Here is a 17,268-nt window from a genome sequence, read left to right on the forward strand (position 1 = left end):
CAAGCAAATAACCTTTGATAATGCATTGTCTGAAAAAAGCTGTCTGCTTGCTTAAGTACATTGTGAATCAAATTAAATTACAGAATCCTAATCATTCTATATCTTAAAAAATGCCACCCAAGACTATATTAACTCAGTTTATTTGTAATGCGTTTTGACATCTTACAATCAGGGTCACACTTTAGCTTCTTTTCAAACAATGCCATTATCAGTGCTTGAGCGTCAGAAGCTCTGCTGCTCTCACTGTATAGATTAGGTCAGTATGCTCGGCAGAGTGATGTTGCCACAAAATGTCTTATCAAAATTAGTTGTCCCAAACATTTATGATTCAGTTCCCATCAACTAATTTTTTTTCATTACGAATGTTCAATAGTGTTGTTGACATAAATGTTCTGATGGGGTCATATCATAATGTTTGCTTTAAGTGTGCAGACTTCTCTAATGTTAACATTAATTGACCTAGCTAATCATATCTGTTCTCCTTTTGCTAATTACTACCAGGATATGCAAATGGTGTGTGAACTTGAACCTCACAAAAAAAAAAAATAATAAATGGGATACTGCACCTCAAATGGTGCTACATCACTATGATAACCTCTGACATCGTCATTATTTGACAAATACAGTAATACAGATTGAAATGTAAAGTAAGCTGAGAGCCTCACAACCACCCGCTGCTCAGGAAAATATAATGGCTATGAACTGGCTAAAATAAAATAGCAACACCTCGTAATGAAAATTGAATAGAGCTGAAATGAACAATGAGAATCCACAATAACATGGAAGCTACATGGAGATATACAGTAAATACATACTGAATGACTTGAACTCAGGTCTCTGGGGCTGTCCAGTAGAAGTGATAACCAATGTGTTTTCACGTGTTTGCTGGACAGCGCAAGGCTGGCAAAAAATTACAACAGTTTATATACCTACACTTTCTTCAATAGAAGAAGATTAAAGATTCTTTAAGATTCTTTGAAAAAGAGGCATTGTATTACTGATTTTTGTTCCATTAAGTGGAAAGAACAAATGCAAGTCTTCGTTGCTGGCTTTTTAAAAAGTACTGCTTATAGTGGAGTGTAAAAAAAATGAGTAACATTTATCATATAGGTTGATAAATAATGTGTATGTCTTTATTTGTCAAATTAAGTTTATACTAATAATAAGAGTGAGACTGAAGATGTTACCTTCAGACCAGATGATGGCCACAAGGCAGCACAACAAAATGATTATCTGAAGACAGCTGACTAGAATTAAGTTAGTGTAAATACAAGCTTAGGTGACCCTTAAAACTATGCAACATGCAATATCAAGCTATATAGGTTTGTAACCAGTAGACAGTAGTGCAGTTTGTATACAGGGAGTGCAGAATTATTAGGCAAGTTGTATTTTTGAGGATTAATTTTAATATGGAACAAACACAGTGCTATCAGTCAATCCAAAATGTTAATAAACCTGAAACCTGAATGTTTCACAACGGAAATGTGAGTGTGAACATCATCAGGGGAATACATATGTGCGCACAATTATTAGGCAACTATTAGTGTGCAGATTTATTATGCAACTAAAGGAAAAATGAAAATTTTCCCATCTCACTTGTTTATTTTCATCTGTTATAGTGAGAATAATAAACAAACACCTCAAAATTTACAAATAAACATCTCTGACATTTCAAAAAAAATAAATCAATCAATCAATGACCAATATAGCCACCCTTCTTTCCAATAACAGTCATAAGCCTTTCCATTCATGGAGTCTGTCAGTTTCTTGATCTGTTGACGATCAGCTTTTGTGGAGCAGTGACCACAGCCTCCCAGACACTCTTCAGAAAGGTGTATTGTTTTTCTCCCCCGTAAATCTAGCGTTTAAGAAGTGCCCACAAGTTCTCGATAGGGTTTAGGTCAGATGAGGAAGGAGGGCCATGTCATTATTCCTTCATCTTTAAGGCCTTTACTGGCTGGCCACGCAGTGGAGAACTTCGATGCAAGTGTTGGAGCATTGGCCTGCACAAAAATCATGGTCTTTTTCCTGTATCACTGTTTGAAGAAATTGTCTTCGAAAAACTGGCAGTAGGTTTGGGAGTTGATTTTGAGTTCATCTTCAATTGAAAAAGGTCCAACTAGCTCATCTTTAAAAATACCAGCTCGTACCAGTACCCCACCTCCACGTTGGAGTGGAGCTCTGTGCCCATTACTGATCCACAGGTCCATCCATCTGGTCCATCAAGAGTCACTCTCATCTCATCGGTCCATAAAACCTTTGAAAAAAATCTGTCTTCAGATATTTCTTGGCCAAGTTTTGACGTTTCAACTTATGTTTCTTGTTCAGTGGTGGTTGGGTTTCAGCCCTCCTTACCTTGGCCATGTCTTTGAGCACTGAACACCTTGTACTTCTGGGCACTCCAGGTAGGTTGCAGCTCTGGAATATGAAAGTACTGGAGGATAATGGGTTCCTGGTAGCTTCACGTTTGATTCTTCTCAAATCTTTGGCAGCTAATTTGCGTCTTTTGTTCTCAACACGTTTCTTGCGACCCTGTTGACTATTTGCAACAAAATGTTTGATGTTTCTGTGATCACACACCAATATCTTAGCAATTCCAAAAGTACTGCATCCCTCTGAAAGACTTTTTACAATTTTTGACTTTTCAGAGTCAGTTAAATCTCTTTTTTGGTCCATTTTGCCTGAGGAAAACTAGCTGCCTAATAATTCTGCACACCTTGATATAGGGTGTTGATCTCCTTAGGCCACACCCTCCCTCATTACACAAATACACATCACCTGACGTGCTTAAATCCAATAAGCATTCAAGTTAATACAGCTTGGAAATGGAATATACGCATTAAAAATGATGATATGGTCAAAATACTCACTTGCCTAATAATTGTGCACACAGTGTAGAGTGCTTTCCTCTTTTACATGTCAGAAAGCTGCTCCAATCAGCAAACAATCTCAAGCCGTAACAACAAACTTTTTAAATAATTGCAAAGCTGTATGTGTGTGTCCTTGAGTCTCAACTTATGCTTGAATGTGCTGTCTGTTCTGTATGGCTTCACATTTATTGAGTTAATAAACCTTAATACTGCAAGGATTGAAAAGGATATTCTGGCAAACTGGGAATTTGAAGAGATGCCACAGCCACCATCTTCTGCAGACTTCTGTAAAAGTTCATAAGATTCAGTTTCTTACAAGATGCAACATTCTGTCAAAATGGGACCTTTTTCAAACCAACTTGTATGTTTGCAAATATATTTGCGGTGTCCACATACATTATACAGAATTTCCTTTAGCTGGAATCCTTAAATTACCATTGACTAAACTCTCTAGTTTCATTGTGGTTTTTTAAAAAAAATAAAACTAAATCATGAGCAAATATAAAAGAAAAAGCTATATATTGAATGGAGAGCATTACAGACATATATAAGTTCTTCATGCAATAATTCGCCCATCAATCCATCCATCCAATTATAATCATTTTTAACCAAAAATAATCCAAATGTAGAGTCTCCTATTTCTAAAAATAAACCAGTGGACAATAACCAGAAGAAAACTCACTTTGATATTGGGTAAATACTTTAAAAAGATATGTTTATTTTTAAAAATGTTTTTCACTGAGTGCCAGCTCAAAGAGCTGTAATAAGTTCACAAAATACAAGTAAAGATTTTACAAATGATTAATTACATAATGCAAATTTATTAAAGGTACAGATTTAAAACACATGTCTGTTTCCAGGGGCGGATCTATAATCAGTGCATGACAGGATGGGGCCTTTTCACTAATTCTGAACGCACAGCTTCCCCCTGAAAAGGTGGCTGGATGAAATGATGGAGTAACGGTTTTCCAATATGTCAGAGATGATCACATCTTGCGCTTAAATCAAAAGTGAAAAATATCGCACTGCATTAAATGACATGGTGTCCGGGCACTGCACTATTAAAAGAATGATCAACCCGGGGTCCTGCGAGGGTATTAAACCAGCCTTGTCTGTATCTGACTTGATGTCTTAGTCACTAACACAGTGCATCCAACAAAAAAAACTGCATATTGAGGAACAAAAGGTATACACACTGGGCCAAGTCTGAATATAGTATGGGATCACTTCAAACCCTTCGTTTTGCAGAACAGAACACTTAATGAAGAATAATAATAATAATAAAGAAATGGTGCTGTAAATGTTGTTATTATATAAGGTTACCAGTTGACATTATAACTAATATTATTTGAATGATTGTGCCCCATGATAGAGTGGTGTCAAATTGGGCATGGGGGACTGGAGGCATACCACTGCAACAAGAGCTATTAGCAAGGGCAATTTCAGCAAAGCAGGTTGTGCTATAGGGTCAACATGCAGTCAAATGAATCCTAGTACAGACTCAACTTTAATTTTTGACACTGCTGCTCATACAAACGGCAAATAAATATTATAATTCATTTAAGTCAAAACACTTACTTATGAAGAAGCACCAAAGTCAAGTGTATAATAGTCCTTTTTTAGTTCTCATTCTTTACCTGTGTGGTAAAGTCAGATACATTATAGAAAGATAATATATTCTAGATTCAGTTCCAAAAGAGTTCCACTTCACTGTTGGTGGCAGCTACTATATGCCTTCCATTTTTTGCAGCCTACAGTTTAGACCTCAGTTCAGAAAACTGCACAAATATGTATGTAGACAAAGTGTTGTAGTGTATTATTAGGTCCCAGACTCTTACCCTAGAAGCTTTCAGTTAATTTCTTGCTTTTGACCACTGTGTGGCTACCACTAATAAATTAGTTGACCTGACTAAGCTCCACCTGCACAAATGTACGTAAACAGATCCATTAAGCGTCTGGAAATGTAAACTGCCATGATTAGTATTCATTACAGACAGCAGTAAAAGAAATCACTAGATGGAATACTACACAATCACTAGACACACTCACACAAATAATCAGACTCACTCACAACAAAGACAATTTAAAATTGGCAAAGATTATAAACCAGAATTCCCCAAGTAAACTTACACTAAGAACATCCAAGATTCATATCTGACATTTTGGCTGGGGGGGTTGATTTTTTTTTTTTAATATAGTTTTGTTAAACTTGACTTACTTATTTGAAATGTTATGTGATTTTAATAAAATCAATAAAATGTTGAATAAAAAAAACAAACAAGATGTCTGAAGCACTGAGGAGGCTACATCAAGTGTTACACAGGTGAGCTAAGGCTATATACTTCACCTAAGATTTACCTAAATTCGATTGCAATCTCTAGAATTGTTAGTGTTTGAGCTCTGACTCACATCATTGATCTTCATGAACAAAGTGTTAATATATCATATTCATTTTTGATGACGAAAGATAGAGACTGACCCACTGTTTTTGACCTTAGCTGATTTTATAAATTACATTTCTTCTCCTAATCCCTATTCAAAATTACATCTTACCTCAGAAGGCATGACAATGCAAATACCCAAAAAGTTTTCTTGCATTTTGAAAACATTCTGATAAGTCAAAAAAATATGAAAATGTTCACAAGACTGCAAATGTAAGATAAATGTGCAAATTCTGTTAATTTTTCATAGGTTTTTAACCTTTTACTTGTGCTGACAACATATTCCAGAAACCTATGTTTAAATGTGGCAAATATGCTTTTTTGCTTAACAACTGTGAAAGATACTGAGGAGACTACATTTATAAATGCAATAGTCAGACAGAGTGCTGCTTACTCATGACTATACAATGAATCAGTAAATAACATGTACTAATTGAAACTATAGATATTAGACATTACTTAACATTATCAATGCTAAATACTTAGAAATAAAAATCAAAGTCATTATCTACCACTAGGTGGCGAATCTTTCACACATTTACAACATTTGATAACAATACTCAAATTTTAATCACTATTGCTGTGAACAAATAACACACAAGATAAGGTGCTTTATTGGCTTTGTCCTTGTTCTCTCATTCTCAGTGTGTCTCCCGCCACACAAGTAATATTCATACATAACGAACTGTACAGAAAAACTTAACCTATCAGAAATGTACACTCTGACAACGATTTGATGGTTGTGGCAAAAAATATTGCTGTGGAAGTAAAATGCATTGTTAAGACCAAAACTGATAAAAAAATTTCCCAAAAAAAAGGTCTTTTGGGAAAACGCACTAAATCAATTACAATTAAGACTAATGAAAAATATCAAAGTTAAATTCCACTTCTGAACTTACAAGTTTTAATGGATTTGTTTTTTAAGCAGTCCTTTGTACAATATAGAGACAATGTTAGTGTTTGCAAACTAGTTATAACTGGATGTTGAATCTTTAATGTATACAGATGCATTGGCACTGAGGGGATCTCTGTTCCCAAAGGGGCCAATTCTAAATAAAATACATGACTTGATGTTCAGATGTTAAAGATTTATTAAAAAAATACACCATGGTACTTCAAATTCAACCTTACTATAACACACATTTAGCTACTGAGGTACTAAATCCATTTGTTTTCCAATAAAACAGGACTTTCACTAGTAGCCAGTAACTCATGTGTTTTAACCTGCCTTCACAACTAACTGTTACAATACCTGTGACCCAATCCAGATTAACTCTATTCAATTGCAATATTGATTTAAATCACCAGTTAAAAAACGATTTCCATAGATCATAACACTTTATTTAACAATTCACATTTTCAGCTAGGAAATGTACAGCGATCTATAATGTAACAATACACTTTTTAAACTGATGCCTTACAAAAACTATTTCCCAAAAAAAGCTTCTGGTTAACCTTTAAAATATTATTCAGCTGTTTGACTTCTCTGAAAGCCAAACTTATGTAGAAGTCTAGCTCAGAGAATCCGTAACATTTTTTACATTATAAGTTGTTTCCATAGCCTCCAATATAGGACAGATGTGGATGAACCCAAACAGATGAATCAAATGAGATTAAAAACTGTAGCAGATGAGTTACAGTACTTATTTAATTAACATGTTTATAGCAGAAAGTAAAGAAAGTAATAAATAGGAAGGCTCTGTTTCATTGCAACATTTCACTGTAAGTGTAAGGCAGTGAACAGAGCTGGGACAGCAGCTGGAGAGGATAGGAAACTGAAAAAGCTAGCAATATCGTTTTCTCAGGGTGACTACCACTGTTAAAACCTGCCCACTTGACATCGCTGAACATAGTCCTAATTTTATTATGTGATAGAGAAGGACAAGGAACAGGAAGAGGAGAAAGAGCGGAGACGGTGGGCAATTACCTTTCTTCTCCATGCGCTTCATGTCCATTAGCTTCTCGACGTTGTGCGGGTCACTCAGCCAGAGCTGCATACGCACAAAGGGCTCCCTCCCCTTCAGACTGAGCTTGTGCCAGGGTTTTGGTCGGGCCAGCAGGTCCGAGACAGAACCTTGGGTCAGGCCTAGGATAGTCTCGCCAAAGAGTCGCTGCCCTACAGAACACAAGCACAAAAACACAGGGCGTGTTAATGCTGATTCTAAACTTTGTGGTGAGGTTCTTTAGGATAGGCCAGGGCACAGAAGTTGTCAGTGCCACTGGATAACAGAATCCGTAGCAGCTCCAGCGTGATTTTGAAGAGTAGCATTCCAAAATGGATATTCTTTGAGGCAATTATATTGAAAAATATAGTACAGTATCCGATTACTGTCAGTGGATTAAAAATATCTTGATTAGGAAAACCCAAACATGTCTGCCTTCTTAAAGATATCCAAAAATGTAACAAATGCTATAAATAATATACTATAAGTACAAGCCCATTCAATTTATACAAATCAGTCTAAAGTACTCTGTTCACCATCCCGTTTTAGTTCCTCAAACTCTACCAATTATGTATTACAACATTTTCTATGACACATTAAACACTTGTGGCTGCCATGTAAAACGTTTAAGAGTATGCACCTTCATTCTTTTTAAATAACTTTACAGGGTCCAAATTATCAAAACATATAATGATACTTGATTTTTTTTCAACTTGCCTCTCATCCACATAAAAAAGGAGTGTCTGGTAACACCAATAAAATGGTAAACTACACCTGTGTTGTTAAAATACAAATAAAAAAACTTCAGACCATAGTTTCAATTAGGCGTACACTATACTGTTAAAAAAAAAAAAAAAGGAAAATAAAAACTGATTTAAGGGTAATGTTTTGTTGTCGCATTGTATAATGAGACAAAGAATAAATATGAAATCAGAAACTAAAGTATGTCTTATTTGCTTAAATTTATATAATAGACTTTATACATTAAAAATGTACACTTTGTGAAAAGACCTGTGTAGGCTCTAGAACTTCTATGCATCTTCACTTGTTAGTAAAAGCAAGAATTTTCACAACCAGCAAGTAGGGGTACATTCAGGCTCATTTATAGATTGTTTCTTTCACATGCCTTTCTGACCATGAGAATTCATTCTGGAGTGAAAGACCAAATAGAAGTCTATAATCAAAATGTCATTTTTTCCCAGCACAGAATTGTTGTCTATAGTTTTACTCTGGTCATGATGGGTGTTTAAAAATTATAAAAAGTTGGCATTGTGAATTTCCTGGTCATCCAAGTTTGTGGATAATCTTAAGAAAGATCTGCATGGTTGGTGTTACTGTATTACTATTAGTATTCAAAACCACTTTTTCTAGCTTCTACTTTGATTTTTGGTTTACTGTTTTCATTTTCATGAGTTTGCATGTTCTCCCCGTGTCTGTGTAGGTTTCCTCCGGGTGCTCCAGTTTCTTCCAACAGTCTAAAGACATGCAGGTTAGGTGCATTGGCAATCCTAAATTGTCCTTAGTGTGTGTCCCTACCCAGGGATTTGTTCCTGCCTTGCGACTTGTGCTGGCTGGGACTGGCTCCAGCAGACCTCCGTGACCCTGAGTTAGGATATAGCGGGTTGGAATATGACTGACTGACTAATACTTTGATGGAAAGATGGGACAGACACTCAATAATGACTTTCTTGGCTAGTATTCTGATATTTCTTTGCTTGGTCTTTCCACTGTTACACGTTTTCCTTTCTTCTTGGCATGTACAGTATACTAACTGTTAGCTTTATGCATTAACAAATATACTTTAAAAAGAATGTAATTTCTAAGTCTTTATGCCAAGGAATATACAAAACATCTCATCTGCCATACACAACATAACATGAGATTCACATTATATGCAAGACTTAGGATTCTGTTAAATGATGTATTTATTATAGATTTTTTATTATAGATTTATTATAGATTATAGATTTATTATAGTTGGGCATAAAGCATATCTGATTATATTTCTGACAGTAGTCTTTATTTAACACTGAAGCATAAAACAAATGGAAATGCAGGCTTCTACAATATACTGGCTATAAACCAATAAAAGAAAACTACATGTTGTAAATTATTCTAAATGCCCATCTTTGTTAACAGGTTCAATAAGCTAAAACACTGGATGACTGAGAAATCTGGAACACCCAAAACATATTTTCTAAAAACTGAAGAGGGTCTGATTTTTAGTTGTATCTGTGAGAAACACAGGCATTACACTTGACAGTGATCTATCTCTTAGGCCTAATACTAATGCAGTAAATTGTATAAATTCTGTGTTTTCAAACATGAAATACACAAAAATAAGTAGGTTTCTCATTATGAAGGTTTTCATTTTGCTTTAAACCTAATCAATACAATGGTTTACTTGTATTTGTGTTCATTCTAGCTTCAGCCTGCAATTAACTCACAATGATACCATAAGAATTAAGCAGAATTAGAGGAGGAGACAGTAAACACTGCAGGACTTGCATGTGTGACATGGGGTGTACTTTTTTTTCTGTGGGTGGGAGCAGGCAACACCAAAAGTTTATTCTGTGTGGAAGTGTAATGCGGTATTTAAAAAGCAAGTGGAATCTTTTTTTTTTTTTTTTTGTCCCAATGCACCCTCTGTTAGCAAAGTATGACCATATAAGTACTATACTTAATCTCTAAATTGGTTGAAATGAAATCAAAAGTTGATTTCAATATTCCCCTAGTGACATGGAATGGTATGAATAATTTACCCCTTTACCTTACAGAATTTATTAATATTTACAGTCCAGACTGTACATTGTAATTACAAGAAGGTCTTTTTATTAGGTCCATCAAGGATAAAATCAAACACTTGCATGCAAATCTGAGTACGAACCATGCTATTTAAGCTAAAATGACTAATTAAAATCTATGTAAAAACTATTTAAATGTATGTATACATGGTGAAACCAAACAATTAGTCATTGATATGTAAAAAATAAAAAATATATAAAAATTTTTCCATTATAGTAATTGAAATACTCCAATTTCACTAATGCTATATCCTAACTACATTGTAACAGGGGTCTGCTGGAGCCAATCCCAGCCAACACAGGGCGCAAGGCAGGAAACAAACCCCGGGCAGGGCGCCAGCCCACAGCAGGGCGCGCGCGCACACACACACACACACACACCCCCAAATAACCAAGCACACACTAGGGACAATTGAAAATCGCTAATGCACCTAACATGCATGTCTTAGGACTGTGGGAGGAAACCGGAGCACCCGGAGGAAACCCACACAGACACGGGGAGAACCCGGGTCTCTTAACTGCGAGGCAGCAGCGCTACCCACCGCGCCGCCCCTGAAATACTCTATGCATGTAAAGAGAAGCAAGTTAAGTGGTCTATAAAGTGAAGGTTATCATGCACATCCAACCCGCAAAAAAAAAAAATTAATAAATAATGCTTAAGTCACTCACGTACATTAGTTCATTATTTATTTACTTATCTACAGCATTTATAAGAACGCCCACTTCTGTGCAGCAAATTGACATTCACCAATGCTAGAGCTAAAACAATAACCACAGAATGCTCCATTCACCTTTCGTGCAGGCAGTAACTTAATTTTATTCTACCCCTTACTATTCTGCTTGCAGCAATTGCTCCTTCAAGTCAATCAATCTACATCATTGCAGTCTCTTTTAAATTCAACCTCATGTCCGCTTGCTATTGCATGTTTCATTCTGGAGAAAAAAAGAAAACATTTAACTAATAATGTCAGACGTGTTAAGTGAAATGTGACATTATGTGTGTTCCAAAAACATCCATAGCTGATTTCCATCAAGTAGATACTTTGCAATGTTATTACATCACACATAGCATGCGCTGTGGAAGAATAATTTAGGGTAACATAGCATTCATCTTAAGGAAATAGCATAAAGTGTTAAAAAATGTCAGAAACCTTTGCACGCATATCAGAAGACCAGATAAAGGTCAAAATGAACAACAAAATGCACTAAGAGATGACAAAGAAATCAACAGATGTCCTGTAAAACAACCAGAATAGACATGAAATATATGCACAGAAATTTCAAGGACAGTGGCTCAATTTCAAAGGTATAAGAAGAACCAGAAAATAACAGACTTTTATTATATAAAAGTCATTTGGGTGTAAAAATAAAAATGAACCAACCAGAGTAAAATGTATGCATTGATTGACACTGTATGTCAATTCGACAGTTTATAAAATGAAGCTCTATTCTTTGTTTCTCTTGTTTCATTCTGACAGTGCTGTAACAGACTGCTTTTGAAGAATGCTCCTTCTAAGGCAGGGATTCTCTGCAGGTTTTTGTTCCAACCAGCTTCTGTTTTTAATTGAACTCCTGGGCTAATTAAGTGAACTGATATTTCCCAAGTTCTGCGTTTAAGGAACAATATATTAATTAGAAAACTAAGTTTGCTAAAAAAAAAAAAAATATTAAAATGTACCAAACAGTTACTGTATATAGTGATAATGTATTTTTTTTTCTTTTTAACATTATTTTCATCTTGATTTTCATTCTGCTTTTCAAGGTGTTCTAATAGTTTAATTAACCCATTATTTACTAATTAGTGGGTCTGACTCTAAAGTAGCTGCAGCCTTTGATTATTCAGTGTTGTTTGCCTGGGTGTCTGCTCTGCTTGTTTTAAGTTGTAATTATTAAGATACAATGAAGGGGGAAAAACTGAGAAAGGGCAAAGTATAATGAAATCAACAAAAGTGAGTTAAGCATTTAAATCTATAGCAAAAGCAGAAATATTTATAAATGTCTTATAAATGTAAAAATCATGCTGCTATGCTTTTCTGAATGTTGAATAAAAGAAAAAAAAAGACAGGTAATTAAATGAGATCAGTGTTATCAGGTGTTGTCACTGATTAGGAATCCTGTTGGAACAAAAACCTGCAGCCACAGGGGTCCCCAGGACCGATGTTGAGAACCCCAGCTCTAAGGCATTTTGCAGAGGAGAATTAAAAGATGCAATAAACAGCTTTTCTTCTACCTGATTACTGACTTGTCCTGTTAGAGGATGTTTATTTCTTTAATAAGATGTTAAATTTCTACCACAGCACTTGATTAGAGGTGGGGGGAAAATCATAGGACCAGCCTATAACAAATTGTCTGGGTTATGGCCTTTTACCTAGAGGTCAGGGTCATTCCTTGTCATACACACACGCACACAACTAAACATCCTAAAAGAATGTAACCATTTCAAAACTTTATAGCCCTAGTAAACACTAATTTGAAAGAGTATTTGTGCATTAAAAAAAGAAAAGGCTGAATTCCATTGGGAGCAATGGTAACAAATAAAGACACATTTCAATTCTTTCAATGCCAATTCACTCATATCTGTTGTAACAATGGTGATAGCTACACAGAAGGCCAACTACATAGATGTTTTCAGAGGAAGCAATATTTTTAGGTAGGGAGTTGTGGGTGATTTTTCCAGCATACTGGATCAAAAGAAAGCACTATACTGGTTTGCTGGTTGGAGAGTACATATTGTGGCAACTATAAAAGAAAATAAAAAAGTGCTGTACATGTAAAAATTATAGAGCTTGTTTGGTATTTAATTGGTTATGACCTTCTGAAATGGTTCAATAATTTCATTAATATAACAATCCTTATTTCACACCCTTCTTTTTTACGTTTATTTTTATATTGGGACTGTCAAATCGTAAGTTAGTATGCATATATAATTTGAATACATTATAAAAACATACTATTCTTTTTTTTTTTTATTTATTAATTTTATTACAATCAATACATAGCAATCAAGTTTTTACAAAAAAAAAGAATTATGCTAAGAACAGATCGATCCCCACCCTTGAGAGAGAGAGCAAGCCAAACGGTGTAAAATTTAAGGCTTTTAAAAATACCTAAATCAACAAATTCTCTGTGCTTTATAAAATCATTTCAAAATATTACTGATTAGATCCTGCCATGTTTTGAAAAAAGTCTGCACAGATCCTCTAACTGAGTATTTGATTTTTTCCAATTTTAAATAATATAACACATCAGTTTCCCACTGACTTAAAAGAGGAGAGTTTGGGTTCTTCCAGTTTATCAGAATAAGTCTGCGTGCCAACAGTGTAGTGAATGCAATCACAGTTTGTTTGTCTTTCTCCACTTTAAGACCCTCTGGAAGAACCCCAAACACAGCTGTTAATGGGTTAGGAGGGATTGTGAGTCCAAGACTGTCTGAGAGGTAATTAAAAATTTTTGTCCAGAATAATGTTAATTTGGAGCAGGCCCAGAACATGTGACCTAGTGACATACTACTCTAACATACTATTCTAAGGTAAAAACTGAAATTTAGATGTAAACAAACGGTCCTTTGCTTAACCTCACAAATTAATATCAACATTATGTTAATTGAGACACAATATGCAATATTACTCTATTTTTAAAGATATATTTTATGCATCACTTCCACAATCAGCCTTTTCATAATTTTTAATAAATTACAGGTATTGTCAAAATGGACAGTCAATTACAATACATCCTTTCACAATGCATTTTGGGAGATATTTTTTATTTTCCTACCTCACTGCTCTGCTTTTGGATCTACAATTGTACTAAGAATAGAATTTGATGGTCTTCTTTGATAACCTAAAGCTATTCTTCTGCTCCTGATTCTGTTCCGATTTACTCCTGAAATGCAGATCCCTGGTGTACTGCCGTTTTTTGCCAGAATTGTTTAACATCTATCACAGCAAGCAATAGCTGGCTTCCTTTATAATTAATGACAATGGGAAACCACTACCATATTTCTGATTTTACTTTTATCATTGTAACAGCTATAAAATTACCATTTTAAAGAGCGTTTTCAGTGTCTGAAAAGTCCATATACCTATCTCAGCTAACAAGTGGTTTCATGCACAGTCTGAAGTGGCTGCTTACTTGACACATCATTACGTGAGACATATTAGATATGTTCGGATTGGCTGTATTATATATTTGCTGCAAGTGCAAAGAATAAAAAAAGCAAATCTCAGTTTAGTGCAGTCCTGTATGTTATTCATCGACTGACTGTACCTGCACATCCCAACTAATCTACAACTCATGCTGTTTATGCCTTACTTTAAGCTTTTGCTCTTTGTTGTTTGTTAATGCATTTATTTCCTGATAAACTCTAAAACTCTTTTTATACAGTTTTTCTAAGTTGCTGCACATAAATCCATACACTTAAAGAAAATGTATACTGTGAAGAAAACACTTTAAGACCATTATAATGCAAAATTAACTAAATTCAGCTGTTTCATTTATGAATCACATACTGCTCACTGTGCCTTATTTTAAATAAAACAGAAATGGGCATTCACACTTCTTCATATGACATTCAGGAGCAAAAAGAGGCATAGCTTGTAAAAACAATATTAGCGTGTCAAGTGGTCCTTAATCTCTAACAAATTATAAACAAATTAGCGATTGTCATATTTCCTTCCAAGTGTATATAATCTAAAGGTTTGCAAGCATTAGTAGGTGAATGCTAACTTAAACATTATGGGAATGGGTAATCAATGCATAATCTTCAGTAAAATTAATCTTTAAATATTATGAATGAATTGGAGTCAGATTAAAAATTAATCATAATTTATTCTGTTGTAAATTAAGTGGTGTAACAAATGTAGCTTAGAAGGCTGGTGAAATAAACAATTAAAATAATAACTATATATGCCTGTAGTACTAGGGTGTTGTACCTTGTTAGCCACTATGGATGTGGTGAGAAGTTAAGCAAAATGATACCTTTTATTGGGTAACTACAACTTGCCTGAAGAAGGGGCCTGAGTTGCCTCGAAAGTTTGCATGTTATAATCTTTCTAGTTAGCCAATAAAAGGTGTCATTATGCTTAAATTCTCACCATAACTATATATGCATAATTAATAAATGCATAAATTAATAGCCAGTTAGAAGTCCTACATGTCTTTTAAGAAACAGTACATGATTCCCATGTATTTAATGCTTTACAAATACACTACAAGAAAATGTAAAAATAATAACATAAAATTACAAAAAAAAATTATCCTAGGTTTAAATATTTTTCAATATGTACTCATTTTTAGCATGAATATTTATACATTAATTTTTGGCTAATTTGACGGCCCTATTTTATATTCCTCATACACAGCAAGTAAAAATTTTGGGGTCTGGCTTTACTATCATAACACTGAATTCACACTGCATGGAGGTTACCACAATTCCTCACACACATCAAGTACCACATTCCTCCATATTGAGATCTAGGAAATAATTTCCTGTTGGAAACAGCAAACGTTCACCCTCTTGGGTTATTTTTAGTTTAATTTAATTAAGCCTTGATTGAGTAAACTGCATTAAATAAAAATGGTACAAAAAACTGTGGCATGGGCCTAACAAGAAATACTGACATGAATGTGAATAGATAAAGAAAATATATAATATAATATATAAATATATAAAGATAAAGTAGTGACATAAAAAGTAAAAACAAACCTAGACTACAATAAAGCAGTTGCACTGCTATATGTTTTACCCCATTGCTGAGGCTTGCATTCTCCTCTTCTGTTCTGCTCTCCTCTCTACTTGCTAATTACTTGTTAACTACTCTTATTAATTAAACAATTCAATGCAGTGAAGCAATCGCAAGGCTAAATTTTTTAACATAAAAGTTTAGTTTACTGGAGAAATTACCTAAGACCTTGGTTAATGGAATGGGAGTTAAAATGGGTGGAGCATAGATAGATAGCTCTATCATCACTAAATTTTAAATGTTTCTCCAATGTTATTTAAATTCCATATTGCTTTTCATGCATGATGAAATCAACAGTGTATTTTCAACACTTAGGTTCATTTGCCTAGAATTGCATGGATATAGTATATCCTAAACAAAAAAAAAGGCAAAAGGCAGAATCCAATTCTAGACAGAATGTCAGTCAATTAAAATTACATACTTAATGCACATCACCATACTCCTATTGAACCGATTTAAACATATTTATCAATGTCCTGTACAAGGAATACTAGAGCCCCCAAAGAATAAAAACCAACAAAATTCTTAACGAGAATTATACCTAAACACTGTGAGGTGTAGCTTTCCCACATGTGTGTCTTCTACCCAAACGCACTATTTTCTAAACAATTTCTTTATGGGAGAAATTAATTTAGGCTAGATACTGATTTTTTTCTCAATTCTTACACTATTCCCAAGAGCAAAAATGTATACAGTAAATGGCATAAAGAAAGGCCTGTTTTTACACTGTAAGCTGTAATTTGCATAAAGAAATGCTAATAAGGAAACGTTATCTCTTTCTAAATTAGTATAAAGTTACATTATTTTCTATGTAAGTATATTAAATTGGGGCCCATGTGTCCCCCAACAACCTGCTTAGAGAGGTATGGAGTTAGATAACAAACACACTTCTTCCCAAGAGCTGTGGTTTTTGTGTGTATGTTTATAGGATTTGGGGCTATTTTTACATTGACAATCTGCTAACTACGTTTATGTAAATCATAAACTGCTCTATGGAAAACATGACTTTGTAATTACTACAATTTTTCAAAGTAGGAAATCATATAATTGTGGTTTTTACTAAGGTAAATGAAGAAAAGCTCCTATTAAGGACACTTTCTCATCAGTTCACAGCAAAGGTTGAAAAATCATGGAACAAAACACAATAAGCAAAATGTATTTTCGTTTCTACAATAGACCACAGAAATGCAAGATTTTATATTCAAGTGCTGTTAAACAACTATTTAAAATAAAAAAAATAGAACATTTTTTATTTTAAAAGTAGAATGCGCTCTGGTATAGAGTTATACAAAATAAATGTATTATTTTGTATGTACATAAAAATATTATATGCATGCATACAGGAGCTTGTGAGGGGCCCCACTGTGGTTTATATTGGGAGGCTGTGACAGCATATTTTAGCAATGGAGATCACATTCTTTTTAAAACTACTTATGAAATATGATTACTTTGATTGATGCTAGACAGAT

At 34.4% G+C, this 17,268-nt stretch overlaps 1 protein-coding gene across 6 annotated transcripts in view; it reads right to left on the reverse strand.

Moving 5' to 3' along the window:
* The window catches only part of cux1b (cut-like homeobox 1b), a 497,544-nt gene that overhangs the window by 77,149 nt on the left and 403,127 nt on the right, over positions 1-17,268 (reverse strand). For 4 of the 6 annotated variants that reach the window (XM_039756583.1, XM_039756582.1, XM_039756580.1 and 1 more), the window contains one exon: positions 7,239-7,427. The exons of the other annotated variants lie outside the window; for them this stretch is intronic. In XM_039756583.1, the coding sequence (XP_039612517.1) occupies positions 7,239-7,427 (189 nt within the window). The remainder of the gene's footprint in view (positions 1-7,238; positions 7,428-17,268) is intronic. 6 annotated transcript variants of the gene reach the window in all.

Source organism: Polypterus senegalus, chromosome 6 (genome assembly GCF_016835505.1).
Source record: "Polypterus senegalus isolate Bchr_013 chromosome 6, ASM1683550v1, whole genome shotgun sequence".
NCBI classification, from domain to species: Eukaryota; Metazoa; Chordata; class Cladistia; order Polypteriformes; family Polypteridae; genus Polypterus; species Polypterus senegalus.